Source organism: Antechinus flavipes, chromosome 2 (genome assembly GCF_016432865.1).
Source record: "Antechinus flavipes isolate AdamAnt ecotype Samford, QLD, Australia chromosome 2, AdamAnt_v2, whole genome shotgun sequence".
Taxonomy (NCBI): domain Eukaryota; kingdom Metazoa; phylum Chordata; class Mammalia; order Dasyuromorphia; family Dasyuridae; genus Antechinus; species Antechinus flavipes.
Genome location: NC_067399.1, coordinates 61,053,645 through 61,068,571, shown reverse-complemented (window position 1 = coordinate 61,068,571; position 14,927 = coordinate 61,053,645). Strand labels below are relative to the sequence as shown.

Genomic DNA, 14,927 nt, shown 5'->3' with positions numbered 1-14,927 from the left:
AAGACCCTTTCACTGATCTGTTCAGATCTGTGAGTCCTCAGCAGCCGGCGGGGCACTTTGTGGTCGTGGTGCTCTGTGCATCAGGGAGAGGACCAGACCCAAACGTTCTGGCCCTGCACCCTGCCTACCTATCCCTTGGCAGCTGGTGCACTCGGTAAATCTCACTGGCAGGGAATCCCAGAGCCTCCCTGTATTCTGTCCAAGTGTAACTGGGCAAGCCTGATGCTCCTGCTCTGGGGGGTCTGACGTGGCAGGTGCTGTGGGATACTGGTGATTGGTGCCTGAGGACATCCAGGGTCTGGGTGACCCCTTAACTAAGGGTGCTTGGGAAGGTGTATGTGACACTAAGGGACACAGGGAATGTGGCTCTTGTAGAGGGTGGGGGAAAATGGGGGTTAGCTAGATTCTTTCCCATTAAGATTGTGGAAGGTTCTCTATCAGCCTTGCTCTTAACTCAGGTGCCCAGCTCTTTGTGGGCATCAGGGCCCTTTTGGGAGAGCTTGTACCCGGCTCGATGCCAGGTGAGGTGTTTTCAGGGTGGAGAGGACAGAGCCAGACTGACAGGTCTTTCCTGTCTCTATCTCCTAGCAGGGGAGGTGCTCCAGTCCTTGCCCTTGGCCAGCCACTGACAACCCTGCTCCCCAGGCCAGAGGCAGGGCCTGCCCCCCACCCCTAGCCCACAGCTTCCTGAGACCTTTGGTCGGTTGCTCCAGGCACAGGAGGTGAGCATTTGCTTCAGGACAAACCACAGCAGTGAAATGGTCCTGGCTCTGGGGAAAAAGCCCTTTCTCCCTGTATGGGACAAAGTGTGATGGCAGATGAGGGAATCTCCATCTTAAACTGGTTTGGGCAGGGAGGTAAGGAGGCTCCTTTAGAGGTAGACACCTTTCCCTCCTCGATATCCCATGGACTCAGAACCTTCAGAAAGGAGGCTGGGGTGCCCAACGGGATGTCTCAGATCCTCGGGCCAGGGACCACGATGGAGTGCAGTACTTACATTGAGCCCACATGCCTTGGCAGAGCTAAAGAACAAGACACTGGACTCACAGAACGGGCAGCTTTATTGTTAGGAGAAACACAAAAACTCAGGGTGAATTGGAGAAGAGAGATACCCCAGTGGGTAGAGGAAGGCCCGAACAGCCCCCGACCTCTGTATCAAAGCCTCCTGGCTGAGGGAGAGGGAAAGGCTCCTTAGTGTCCAGAGCCAGTGCCCTGGCTTGTGCTGGTGGGGAGGCCTGGGTACGGGTGTCTATATGCACAGGTTCGTGTATGTTGGGGAGGGGGATGGCGATGCAGAGTACTCCCCTGCCTCTGACACCTACTACCACTTTTCCATGGGGGATGGGGAAAGGGGCTGGCAGAGCCATCTAACCTGTGGGGCAGTCGAGATGGCTTTCCTGAAGGAGGGGGAAGAAGAGGGTATCAAAGTGACCACATGCTTCTCAGACGCCTTTAACAGCTGTAAACATCAGCACGGGGTACCTCTGTATCATCTCTCTCAGGACAGGGGTTTTTAACAACACAGAAGTTACCGAGGCTACTTGTGGGAAGTGGGGGCTCAGCTTTGATGACCAGGCTCCTAGGTCCCACCATTCCAGCCCTGACATAGTTCCCGAGGCCAAAGTCGGGGGCAAGGGTGGGGGGAGGGAAAGAAGGGGGAGCCCTGCTTCATCAGCATTAGGTGCATATGGAACAAGCCAGGACAGTGACAGATACACCCTCCCAGTACCAAGGGCCCACAAGGGCCCATACACACAGAGCCCCACTGTGCTTCCCCAGGGGGCCTCACGGAATGGCCAAAGACTAGTAAACGGATCAGAAGAGGGAGCTAGAAGATGGGGATGTAGTTGTCGATCTTGGCCCGGTGGCGCTGGGCGATGCACTCGGCGATCCAGACGATGTTCCGGCACTCCTGCTCCTTGAGCTTCACGAAGGCGTAGAAGACGCCAAAGTGGAACTGGTTGAGGAAGGCCAGCTTGTTCAGCTTCACCTGACAGGGCAGAGGCAGGGGTGAGCCCGAGGCGCTGGCCCAGGCAGGTACCCCCGACTGAGACTAATGGAGGTCATGAACAGGAAAGGCAGAGGCTCCCAGCTCAAACGGCCACCCGGCCCTGGGCCGGCGCCTTCCCCTCGGCCAGGAAAACTGTATTTTGGTGGAGAGGGAAGGGGGATGGGCCACAGAACATCCTTTTACCTCATGCTCAAAGAATCGGTCCTCTAAGGTCTTATCTCCAGGATTGCTGCCAGCCCCTTCAAAGAGCAGTTTGTATTCCTAGAAGGGGAATAATGAGGGTTATGTGAAGGCTGGAAATCACAGTGGGGGGAGGTGGAGAAGGGCGATAGGCAGGGGCTGACCCTGGTTGCAAGATAGGAAGGAGGAAGCTGTGGCAGAGGAAGCCAGTGAAGGTCAGAACCAGGCCTTGAGTGATAGGGCCCAATGGCATAGGAAGATAGGAAAGGGAGAGAAGGAAAGGTGATGAAATAAAAAGGGGGTTTCACTGTTTTCTCAGGGTGGAGGCGTGGGGAAGGAGCTGGGGCCCCTGGCACTGGTGGGAGGCAGTTGCTCCCCTACCCCTACTCACCGGGTAGTAGTCAGCTACAGTCTTGACCTGCTCGTAGTCATCAGCCCGGGCCAGCTGGGCCAGGCCTTCAGGGTAGAGCTTCCCACAGTGTGGGAACAGCTTGGCTCGGTCCTCCTTGGAGAGCTCAGTGCCAAAGGAGTTGATGGTGATGATGAAGGCTCTGCGGTCAGCTTCAAACTGGCATGGACAAACATACACTGGGAGTGAGGTTGGAATGGCAAACTCGTGAGCACTGGACCAGACTGTTTTAGTAAATCTGGTCTCCCAACGGGGGCTAGCCAGGCTCCCCTACTCCCCTTCCCTCTGGGATGATTCCCTGACGTTGGGGGGTGGCCTTGAGGGGAAAGGCAGGGCTTAAGTATAGAGGCTTCCCTGTGGCCACGGAATAGAGAGCTGGGGGAGGCGGGGAGGCACTCACCTCCAGGATGGGACACATGGCATCTGCAGTGGTGCCCCCCAGCAAAGCACAGAACTTGTAGAAAGACTCTAGGTAGGCCTAGAAACAGAACATCAGAGGGGGGGGAGAGATAAGCTGATCATTCTCTTCCATTGTTCCATCCCTACTGGCCCGCCTCACATTTGGGGAGTGCTTGGGGGCCATGGAGCGGGGCCCTTCTGGTCTGAGCTCAGGGCATCTGAGTAGCAACCTTCCTCCTCAAACCCAAGTCTCCTCTTTCGATGGTCACTTTGGACTGCTTCCTCTGGTGAATACTCCAAATGGTTCCCCCTAATCCCCCATCACAGCTTTGCCACCTCTTCTCATGTGGGGGATGGGATGGAGTATGTAATCTTTAGGGCTCCTCCCTGGTCTTTCTCAGCATGGGCTGAGTATTCCTTCAGGCCTGCCGGACGGGGTCAGCCGAGTTTCCTGAAGCCGAGGGCGCTCTATTCTTGTTGCCCGGTTGCCACAGAGCCTTGGTCTTATTCCTGGTCCAGCGTGCTGCTCCAACATGAGCTTGGGCGGGTGGATCCGGGAACTACCCCAGAGAAAAGACCTGGGCGGCAGTGTCAGAATGACAGTGTGTGGGAGAATGAGGACGTGGGAAAATCCTAGAAAGCAGCTGTCTCATCTAAGGAGCTCAGCTCGCTCCTGTTCTAGCCTGTGCTCTGGACTTAATCTCTTACTCTCCTACCCTTTCCTCGAGTTAGGGAAGACTTTAGAAATCATTTAATTCTACCCAGGGCTTTTAGAAATGAGAAGATTTGAGGCTCAGAGACATTATGGGGCCAAGTGTGAAGGGACTTTATAATCACGGAATTCAACCCACCTGAGGTCCCACAATGATGAACAGTGACATCAAGGGATGTGGACTTCACACCCCAGAGAACAACCATCCCATTTTGCAAAAGGGAAAACTGAGGACATCCAGCCTGCTCAGTTATACCCCAGCTTCCCTTCTCCCCTCTCCGCCCCCGCTGCTTGCTGCTTTCCACAGCCAGATGCCCAGGTTCCTCCAAAGCCCAGGGGAAAGAGGGCCCAGAAGGACCAGGGAACTTTCTCACCCAGGCGAGGCCAGTCTGCAGACCCCAGGAAAGCAGGGAAAGAGCCCTCGGCAGGGCAGACCCCGCCATGGCAACTGGTACACGGAGGCCGCAGGAGCCACTGTTCCCAGTATGGCCAAGCTTCCCCAGGAATGGCCTGGAGGAGGAGCCCTGAGGTGGGGTTAGCCCAGACGGAGCCTGACCCAAGCGGGCTGCTCTCCATGAGAGTATGTTCCATGCGGACCCTCCCCAGAACAGAGAGCAGCCAAGCGTGGCAGTGAGTATAAACCTGTTGTCTCTTGGTGATGAGTCCCCTTCCTCCCTCTGTCTCCCTTGCTGGGTCTGCAGGCAGGTCCTGCCAGCTAAGCATGGCTGGGGGCCCCTCATCTCCTTTCCCACCATCCTCTCCTTTGGGGAATCTCCTCTACCCCTCTGGGTCCGGTGATGCTCAATTTGAAAAAGAAACTGGAAAAGGCAAGGGTTAAATGTCTTCCCTAGAGTCCCACCAAGGTCTTCCTAACTGTTCTGACCTGTGGCCTCAAACCTTTATCTGCTGGACATCTCATTCCTGTCTGCTCCCCCCCACTCTCCCCATCTTCACTCCTGTGTCACTGTTGAGGGTACTGCCCAGGTTGGCATCCTGGAGTCTCTCACCCCACAGAGAACAGCTGCCAAAGCCAGGCATGCAATGGGTGCATCCTGGCCTTCTCAGAAGCCCGTCAGTCGCCAACCTTCCAAAAATCTCTCTTCAATCCCTTTCTCTGTCTCTGCTGAAGGCCTGGATGAGTGCAACAGCCTCTGCTGGGTCTCCCTGCCTCAAGTGTCTCCCCACTCTAGTCCACCCTCCACTAGATGTTAAATAGATCTTGCTAAAACAAAGATATAACCAAGTTACTCCTTTTTTCAATCAATTCTATAACTTCCAGGATCCATTGTAAAATCTTCTCTTCAGAGTCTTTCCCATCCCCTCAGCTTTTTAACCCTCTCCTCCCCCTCATTCTCTGGCCTCCTCCTTGCTGGGCTTTGTACAAGACGCTCTCTCCTGACTTGCTATTTTTGCTGGTTGTCCCTTTTGCCAGGAACCATTTCCTTCTTCATCTCTACCTCCTAGTTCCCAGGCTTCCTTGAGTCTAAAAGTCACATCTTGTGCAGGAAGCCTTTCCCTAGTTCCCCTTAAGCTGAATGCCTTAATAAATGCTTGCTGAGATAATTGTATAAATATATATACATATATTGTGTTTAACATATTTAACAAGTATGGGACTACCTGCCATCTAGGGGAGGGGGTGGAGGGAAGGAGAGGAAAAGTTGGAACACAAGGTTTTGCAAGGGTCAATGTTGAAAAATTACCCATGCATATGTTTTGTCAATAAAAAGCTATAATAATAATAATAAAAAATATTAGTAGTACCTCAGATCTGGGCCTAATCCTGATGCTAGGCCACCTGCTGTTCTGCCCGAAAAGCAACCACCCAGGTGCCTTTTCCTGATTATGCCAGTCTGGGTTCCTCCTCCAGTCCAAAGTGGGTGCCCTTTCTTAGGCCTATCTACTCATTTCTGACCTAGTCCATTTTCTCTGGGGGCGAGCCTTTCTAGATTCTCAGGAAGACTGGTTCTCCTATTAATTCCCCCTTCACCACTGAAGGAAGCACCTTACAGATTTCTTACCTGCTAACTACAATAATATGATCACTTAAGACTTCAATACTTAAGTCATTCTGTGACTTCATCACTGGAGCATTCTCTTCAAAGGTGAAGATTGCAATCAAATCATTACTTTTCAGCTGTTAAAACTTTTGCCTATGTTTTTTCTATAAATCCTCCACTATAGTCTACACTACAGGAGATCTTTTCCTAAGTTTCTTAGTATTATGCATATATATAAAATATATATATATATATGTGTGTGTGTGTGTGTATTCCCCCTGAGGCAATTGGGGTAAAGTGACTTGCCCAGGATCACACAGCTAGGAACTATTTAGTGTTGAGGCTCGATTTGAATTCAGGTCCTTCTGATTTCAAGGCCAGTTTTCTATCCACTGAACCATCTAGCTGCCCCTTTTATGCATATTATTAAAACAGTTTAGAGTTGCCTCAGCTGTATATCATATATTAGTTTTATTCTTTCTTCCATTTTGGAATTGATAAAAAATGTTTTTACTGATATAATTTGTTTTTGCATTGGGTAAACTTCCCCCTATATCCCCCCCTCTACTTCTCTCTCAAAGAGTCATCCCCTATAACAGAAGTTTTTTAAAAGAAAAAAGAAGAAAAAAATCATAAAACTGATCAATGCAATGAAAAACATGACAATATATGCAATGTTGCACATCTGTGGACTATCCTTCCCCCCAACTAGAAAGTATGAGGAAGATGTATGGCCAAGCTTTTCTTTTAGAATTTTGCAATATTCATTTCTGTTTTGTGGTGGCTGTTTTATCTGTTTACATTGCTGTAATCACTGTGTATGTTTTCTTCACTCTTCATTTTGCATCATTATTTTATTTTGCATCTGTTCATATAGTCTTTCCTTTTATTCTCTTAAAATATTTCTTATTTCTTATAGCAAGTAAGACTCCATGATATTCCTTATATTTGTTTAGCCAACCCCTAGCAGAGGACTAAATAGAAAACAACGTCCAGTGCTGTTATCAATATTGAGGCGTATATAGGGCCTTTCTTTTTTTTTCTTTTTTCTTATTGATTTTGGTATTGGTATTGATCTTTGTTCTACTATGTCAAGGCTGGGGCAGTGACTGGGAAATGACATTCATTCTGACAACCAGTTGCTTCCTATCTCTCTCTTCACATGTAATCAGTGTCCATTTTGACTTAAATTACTGAGCTCTTCCAATGAATGGCCAGTACCTCCAAACACTCTTCTGAAAGCAGACAGTGATGACATACAGATAGGCAGTTCTAATTCTTGACCTCTTGCAGGATCCCTAAGCAGCATACTGCAACATCTGAGCACTATTACGCTGGCCCGTTTCCCCGAGCATGCTTGATGAAGACCGGCCCCTTCCCTGCCGGGTCTCCTGAGCAGAACTGGGCACTTCTGGCTCCCAGACAGTGACATGGCCTCTCCTAATCCTCTGCCACTGTTCCTAGCCAAAAAGGTCATTTCTTTTCCTTGACCTGCCAGAGTGTAGAATGTCACTAAGTATCAAAGTATATAGTGATTTAATTTGGAATAGCTTATCAAGACTTTTATTTTTTACACAGAATCAAGAAATTCTTCATAGAATTTCTTGATTTCTTCTTTCTCTGCAAAAGATGATGGCGCATAAGCTGTAGTAACCTTCATGGCCCTCTCTCCACTGTGTTCTCACATCAAGAGCCCTACAAAGCCTGATTCCAAGTGCTCCATGACATGGTCTTGGGATTCATGATAAAGCACAGTCTCCTCCCTATGTTGTTCTCCTATCCTGTTTATCTTCAACTTCCCTATAGATTCAGGCCCCAGCATATAATCCTGCCTCAATCTTTATGTGACATGAATGACTTTACTGCCTCCCAGGGAGGTCACCAGGAAAGTGCTTTGGGGTTCCTCATTCCCTTTGGGGATCCTTTCCACGGGTGGGAACTCCTCTGTCCCTCTGAGGTACAGTGCCCCGCTCATGGCAAAAGGCTAGTGTCATGTCACACCCCGTTTTCTGGAGCCCCAGAATGCACTTCTATTCAGCATGTCAACAGAGTTGTGGTTACTGAATAATTTGTCCAAGTTCACATTCTGGATCCACACTGAGCCCCTTGGACTCTGTATTCATTTATAGTGAAGATAACATGAACAGGATTCAATTTCCCCACTAATACTGATTTGGTCAAGGGACAAGGTTCTCACACGATTAGAATCCCAAAGGTTATTAATGTTTATAAGTGCCTGAAAACTTCAATTCTTGGATCTTTTTCTTGATTATTACTACAAAAAGGGACCATAGAGCATTAAGGGCTATTTTCAATTCTTTTTTTGTTTCACAGATTGTTACAGCAAAGTGATTCTTTCCTTAATGGCTAGTCTACTGGTTCTGAGCTTCTCCTTACTAATTTCATCCTTGGACAGCAAAATCTGTTGCTGAGACTACTCAAAATTTGGGGGGCATGACAAAACCTACCAGAGCTTATGTTCCACTGCCAGCCTTCAAGATCTGATTATCATCTTCATACTATGAAGAAAGAGCGGGACTTTTGTGGCAGGGTAGGATCTAGAGACACACACAATAAGGGAAGGGGTTCGTTTCTTCCTCAGGGGCTTGAATGGACTCCCAGATGAGGCTCAGCTCAAGGTGGGAGGGGCACACTGCAGCAGTCGAACCCTGGCCTGGGGAGGAACCTCAAAGAAAAAGTGATTGGGATCGCTGCCCTGCTTCATTTGCCCACAATCTGACTACACTGGGAGTGAGATAATTCTAAGTTCCTGAAAACCTGTCAGTTCTAATGTACAGGAACACCTGGGTTTATGGAATCAGAGTCAGGAAAAGCTCACCCCCTAGTCTCATCTGTTCAAAGAATTGAAGGCTGGAAGGGACTTCAGCCATACTAAATACTATTTCCAAAAGTGAGGAAACTCTCAAGGGTTAAGTCACTTGCTTCTGGTCACATCCCTAGTAAATGTCACAGCTGGGATGGGAGTCAAGGCTGCAGTTTCTTCCTAGTCTAGGGCAGTGATCAAGCGCACCCCCACTCTGAATTCCCCCCATCTTAGAAGATGAGCAAACAGAGGCCTAGAAAAGTGAAATAACTTGTCCACAATCACAAGACAGCCTTGCACCACGATGCAAACCTGGGTCCTTCACATACAAATTCATTGCTATTTTGCTGGCCCATTTCCCTGAGCAGCCTCAGAGAAGACCAGCCCCTCCCCTGCTGAGCCTCCTGAGCAGAAGCCGGGCACTTCTGTTCCATGGCCTCTCCTAATTCTCCGCCACTGGTCCCAGGCAAAAAGGCCATTTCTTTTCCTTGACTTGCTAGAGTAGAAAACAGTCTCCTGCTCATCCCCATCTTATACATCACAGGCCAAATTGTCAGCTCCATCTCTGCTGAAGGATCGTTAGTGCCAGTGTGAACGTCAGAAGCACACGGGGTCTGGATATTTGGGGGCATAGAAGGAACAAACTACTGCTCAGTGGACAAATTGGATTGCCAACCCAATTTTGTTCTCTCCCCGCCCTGGCCATTTCCCAGAATGGCCCAGTTTCTGCTCAGGAGACCTGGCAGGAGAGAGGCTGAAAGGAGGAGTGATGAGTGGCGAAGAGGTGTGGGGAGGAAGGAAGGAACCGATCCAGCATGGTCACCATAGCCTTCCTTGGGGCTGGCAGTTCGCCTTGCCACTGACTCCTGAACTCAGGGGACAGCGAACTCACAATCTTTTTAGAAGGCTTTGGTAGAATCACTATTCCACATTAATTCCTATTTATTCCATAAAACCCCGAACTTCTGCAAGGAATCTAGGCCGTCCAACTTCAAAGTCCCTCAGGAACCCTCAGTGCTGGGGAGAAGCAGCAGAGATCTCATTCCGACTGAGTCTGTGTCTTGTACATGAGCCTAGACTCTCATGCTATGTCTGTACAAGTTCACATGCTCTGATCACCTGTGGCCAGGTTTGCAGTCCCCCACCAAGGGTGCACCTGATGGCATGTTCCCCAGTGCTCTGGCACTATTAGCAGATGATCGAAGTCAGTGGTTACTTCTTCCCAGGGAAGACAATGGCATGTGCAACATGGATCTGAGCCAGAAATTCTGGACCCTGTGGGTTGGAAAGGATAGTCCAGATGATATCTGAAGAGGAATCCTTCCCACTACATGCTGGACAAGGAAGCAGCTCCCCCCACCCCCCCAGGGTCTACCTGAAGACCTCCAAGAGTTAACGAGAGGTCTGGCTACTCAGGATGGTTGCTCCTGGAAGTCATGGTGAGGAACAGGGCAGGGTCTCAAATCCAAACTTCCTTCCAGCCCGGTGACCTCGGTGACCTGTATGGCATTATATGCATTCTGCCCACTCCCCGGAGACATCCAGGGGATGCCAGAAGCTGGTGACCAGAAGGGCATGAGTGATGGTATCATGGAGGACATGTCATTAACGCCAGGAGACTCTTGGAAGGGCTAGATCCTGAGGTTATCGGAACGAGCAGCAAAGCCCTTCTCCTGGCTGGGAGCAGTCTCACAGAGCACCATCGCGCCACTTTGACCACAAAACTGATTCTGCCAACAGAGAAACTAGAGGGCCAGGCTGGTGGGAAATGGCCAGGGCGGGGAGAGAACAAAGAATCCGAGTCTCCTGGGATTTAGAGCTGGGAAGGACCAGCTGTTTCATCTGGAAGAAAAAGAAACTAGCCCAGAAAGGAAATGACTCTTCCAAAGCCATTCAAGCCGAGCGATACAGATGTCAGAGGCAGCTATGCCTAAGTGTTCGTGTCCTCGCATGACCCTTTTGCATTCAGATGAACTGTTTACTCCCCACTCAGAACCTGGCAGCTTTGCCACGGTGGGATCTCTGGCTCATCAAAAGACCGGGGCTCTCACAGCTCCCCAAGCAGGAATGGCGCTTCTGGCAGATCACCGAGGCCATCAGCCTTCCTGGCCCCCCGGATCAAACACAGGTTCTCCACTCTTTCCTCCTCTCTAGAACAGATGCGGCCAGTCTCGCTAGGCAGGGGAGTGCCCCCTGCAAACTGGGCCCAGGCTAGCTGGCTGGGGAGACCTTCCCTACCTGCCTACACCTAGGGAGCCTTTCCAGACCCAAGGGTGTCCAGATGTGCCGGGGACTGGACCCCAGTCTCTCAGTCTTACTGTTGACTTAGTTCAGGACTGGAGCTTCTTGTTGCTTGATCTGTTCAGATGAAAGCGCCGTCCTGGCCGGCGGCCCCTGCTCTGCTTTCTCTAAGTCGAGCGCTTGCCCAAGAAGCCGCTCAGGAGTCGGGCAGACGGATGGGCCTTCCTCACACAATGACCTAACCCCAGAAGGTAAGGAAGGAAGACCTCAGGAGAAGCAACAGAAACCTTCCGCAGTGTCCCTGAGCCGCCTGCACTGAGGGGAAGAAGAGTCCCAGAAGGACTGCGGCCTCCCTCCCTCCCTCCCAAATTCCTTGGAATTCTGAGGGGCCCAGCTGGCTGCTCCAGTCTCCATCAGCTGCCCACCATTGCCATTCATTCTGGGGCAGAGGGCTCGGCTAATCTCCCATCTGTGGCCACAGGGACGGGGATGGAGCCAAGCAGGCAGGCCTCCCCGGCATCAGCCCCGCAGGGTCTTTATGTTTACAGTCGATCCCGTGGCCAGAGAGGGCTTGGGTTAGTGCTTTCTCCTCCCCACCCCCTCAGGGCAGAACAAGCTGATGGCTCCAGCTTGAGCCAGTCTTGGTAAGGCTGCGGGGTGTGGGCCCGGGTGAAGGCAGAGAGTGTGTTCCTAGCTCCAGCCTCCTCCGGGGGCAGAAACGTCGCGGCCGGGCCGCCAGGGCCGGGAGCTGGGGGAGCCAGGAGGCACACACATCTCCCCGGGGACACGGGTTCAGGCCTTTGTGGAACTAATCCAGGCCAGGCCTGAAGCCTGGGCGGGAAAGGAGGCAGGAGGAGGGGCACCAGCCATGAAAGCAGCCTGGGAGTCAGGAGAACTGAGTTCAAATCCCAGCTCGACCACTAACTTAGATTTGAACATGATTTCCCTCTCTGGGTCTGCAGAAGTCAGGGGAGGAAAGGGGAAGGGGAGGGAAAGGTGCCCACTAGAAAGAAGCTTCTGGAAACTAGTCACCCATCCCTGTAAGCCTGCAGGTCCCTCTCTTGCAAGAAGGGCTGGGGAAGACTGTTGCCCATCTAGCCCCACAGGTGACTGGGCACCGAGTTCACTGTGTGAGTGAGGGGTTCTGCTGCCCTGAGAGCTGGGGCCTGGGGACAAGAGTGGGTGAGGAAGGCAAGAAGAGAAAGAAGGCAGCCTCAACAACTGGAACTAAGCACTCAGGGTGGGGCGGGGTCTGCAGGAGGGGAGAAGCGTCCAGCTGGCAGTGGAGAACGGGGAGGAAGAGATGTTCATGTTAATAAAATCAGCAGATGGCTCCCCCGGTGCCTGAGGTCGGCCTGTTGAGTCAGCAGGGGTCATTCCCCCCTCCCAACAGCTGGCCACTATTATTCTGTCTCAGCCCCCCTCCTGTTTTGGGGGAGATGGGGGTTCCCAGCTTCTGGCTCCGGTGCCCTCAAAGATCAGAGCCATTTCAGATACATGCTGAAGCCAAGTGTTTGGGGTCTAAATTCTCTCCACTCCATAGATGAACGGGAGGAGTGGGAAGATGGACCACTTAGTTCAATCTCTTCCTGTCGGGTTCCAGAGGAGGCGAAGGCCCCAAGAAGTCAGCTGGTGTGAGAGCGAGGGTCAAGCTTGGAATCAGGACCCGGCATATAATCCTGCCTCGGTCTTTGTGCGACATGGCTGACTTTACTGCCTCCCAAGGAGGTCACCAGGAAAGTGCTTTGGGGTTCCTCATTCCCTTTGGGGATCCTTTCCACGGGTGGGATCAGGAACTCCCCTGTCCCTCTGAAGTACAGTACCCCACTCATGGCCACAAGGCTAGTGTCATGTAACACCCCGTTTTCTGGAGCCCCAGAATGCACTTCTATTCAGTGTGTCAGGACAGTTGTGGTTATTGAATAATCTGTCCAATTATCCGGATCCACACTGAGCCCCTTGGACTTAGCCTCTGTGAGTTTTCCTCTGTCCCTGTGGCCTCTTTTGAGTCCTTCGGCCTCAGCCAAGGACCCACAGCCCCTCCTGTGGGCCTAGCCCCCCACTCTGGCCACCCCCTCCACCACCCCTCCTCAGACTGCCAGGACCAGGAGAATGGCCTTCCCTGTGGGATCTGTCAGTGGGGGCAGGCTGGTCTCCCGGGGAACTGCCTTCTTGGAGCGCTTCTTGGCTGGTGCTGTTTCAGAGGCTGGCCTGTCAGGGCTCAAGGGCTACATCTTGAGCTTGAGAGAGCCAGCAGCCTCTCCGTTTACCTTTGCTTGCTCACCCCAAACCAGCCCAAACCTCCGCTACAAAGCCAGCGAGAGAAGGGGAAGCCAGCAGTTTCCTGGAGAGGAGGGGCATCTCTGGACAGTCACAAACTCCGCTCCTCACCCCCCGTCCTGCCCTCCCTGGGCACTCAGAATCCCAGACAGCAGCAGAGGAGGTCAGAGCTGAAAGGGGCCCTGGAGGCCAGGAAGAAGAACCAGGCTATTAAGGGGCTTGCCAAGCATCAGAGCTGGGATTTGAACCTGGGTCTTCCGATTTCAAGAGCGGGCCTCTTTCCATTCCAAGATCCTGTCTCTGCTATTCAGCAGGCTGGAGTAGGCTGCAAAGGCCAGGCCCTTGCTGGATGCCTCCGAGGCCAATGGGGAACTGAGCCTGACAGCAGCAGCCCCTTCAGAATCCCTCTCTCCCCTTCCCTTCCGTGAGGACCTGGTCCCAGCACTGAAAAGCCTGAGATCCTTCCTCGGCCCAGCTGAGACCACATGAAAGGACCCCGTGGCGGGGGGGCCGACGTGTGCGTGTAGCACTCTGCACTGAGGCTGGCACACGAGCCTTGCCCTCAGAGGGTCTGAGAGGTCACGTTTGCCCAGGGCCCTGCCTTGGCTTTAAGGGAAAGACGACTTCCAAGAGGGGAGGGACCCACCTAGAGAAGCTAGGGCAGAGAGCAGGTGGGACGCCCTCCTCCCAGTTCTACAGCACTTGTCCTTGTCTTGTCCCTGGTGAAGTTCAGGGAAAAGGGACCAAGTTCTGTGACCTTCCCTGCCCGGGCCTGGGTGCCCACTCCCTGGAGAGGGGGCGTGTATAAGGAGGGTGGGAGCGGTCCCAAGCCAGCTCCAACAGGCCAGAGCACATGGCAGTGCTCGAGCTGATCTTATCTGGGCCCCACCGAGGGTGCCCCGGGGATGGAGAACCTGTTCCCAGCCAGGTCTTCACGCTGCACTGAGCCCCTGGGAGCAGCACCTGGCTCAGCCCGAGCTCCAATGTGCTGCATAAATCACCCCCCCCCCCACATTCCGATCCGCCAGCAGCTGGCCAGACCCCTGTGGAGGCCGAGAAGCCCACACCGCCATGGCGGGGAGGCTCCCTGCTCATCCTTCCACCAGTGCCACAGATGAGTTCTAGGGGGGAAGGGTACCTTGTACAGAGTGTTGCGGATGATCTCGATATTCATCTCGTCGAGGTCCTGCTCAGAGATGCAGTCTTGGAAGAATGCAGCTGAAAATGGAGAGACAGGCAGGGTAGGGAAGAATTTGGCAGGCTACGGCATCTCTCCTTGGGGCCAGGCTCCTTGTGAGGGAGGCCTGGGGGAGAGGAGAGATGGAAGGAGCGAGGACAGGCTCAGAGAAGCCCAGGGAAGGGACTTGACAATGCAGCTGGAGCTCAGGCAAGGATCCAGCTCAGGGTAGGAGAGGACAGAGGGCCCCCTTTTCCCTCTTCCCCCCACCAAGAGTTCCAGGAGTCAGCCCCCCCTGCTCCAGGATTCACTTTAGGGAAATCAAGAGCCTTCTCCAGGCATCCTCTCCATGATTCTCTCTTGGATTTCCAAACTGCTTGGAAGTGGTGAGGCAGAGATTCGGTAACACGTTTGGGCTGATTTAGGGCTTCTTCCTTGCACTTTTATTTTCTAGAACTGATTTATAAATAAGAAAACTGGCAAGTGTTGGGGCCATAACATGATCTAATCGCCTCTGGTATTGACCCAAAAGCATACAATGCCAAGGACATGCTTGCATAAGAGGCCATAACTCCCCCTTCTCCCCAATGCACACACTCTCGCCTCAGTGTCCACTGACTGGGGCTGACTCAGTGTCACCACTGGTTTCTGTGACTTTTTTCTAAGCCCTGCTTGAAGGCCTGGGAAGAGAGGT

At 52.3% G+C, this 14,927-nt stretch overlaps 1 protein-coding gene and 1 long non-coding RNA gene across 3 annotated transcripts in view; both read right to left on the bottom strand.

Moving 5' to 3' along the window:
• LOC127547910 (uncharacterized) overlaps positions 1-14,927 on the bottom strand; it is a 351,717-nt gene that overhangs the window by 140,747 nt on the left and 196,043 nt on the right. The window lies entirely within an intron of this gene.
• Positions 1,044-14,927, bottom strand: part of ATP6V0D1 (ATPase H+ transporting V0 subunit d1) — a 99,985-nt gene continuing 86,101 nt past the window's right edge. The window contains exons 4-8 of the mRNA XM_051975014.1: positions 14,195-14,274; positions 3,001-3,078; positions 2,583-2,759; positions 2,195-2,272; positions 1,044-1,990 (exon numbers count right to left, since the gene is read on the bottom strand). Coding sequence (XP_051830974.1) covers positions 1,829-1,990; positions 2,195-2,272; positions 2,583-2,759; positions 3,001-3,078; positions 14,195-14,274 — 575 coding nt within the window. The 3' untranslated portion in view covers positions 1,044-1,828. The remainder of the gene's footprint in view (positions 1,991-2,194; positions 2,273-2,582; positions 2,760-3,000; positions 3,079-14,194; positions 14,275-14,927) is intronic.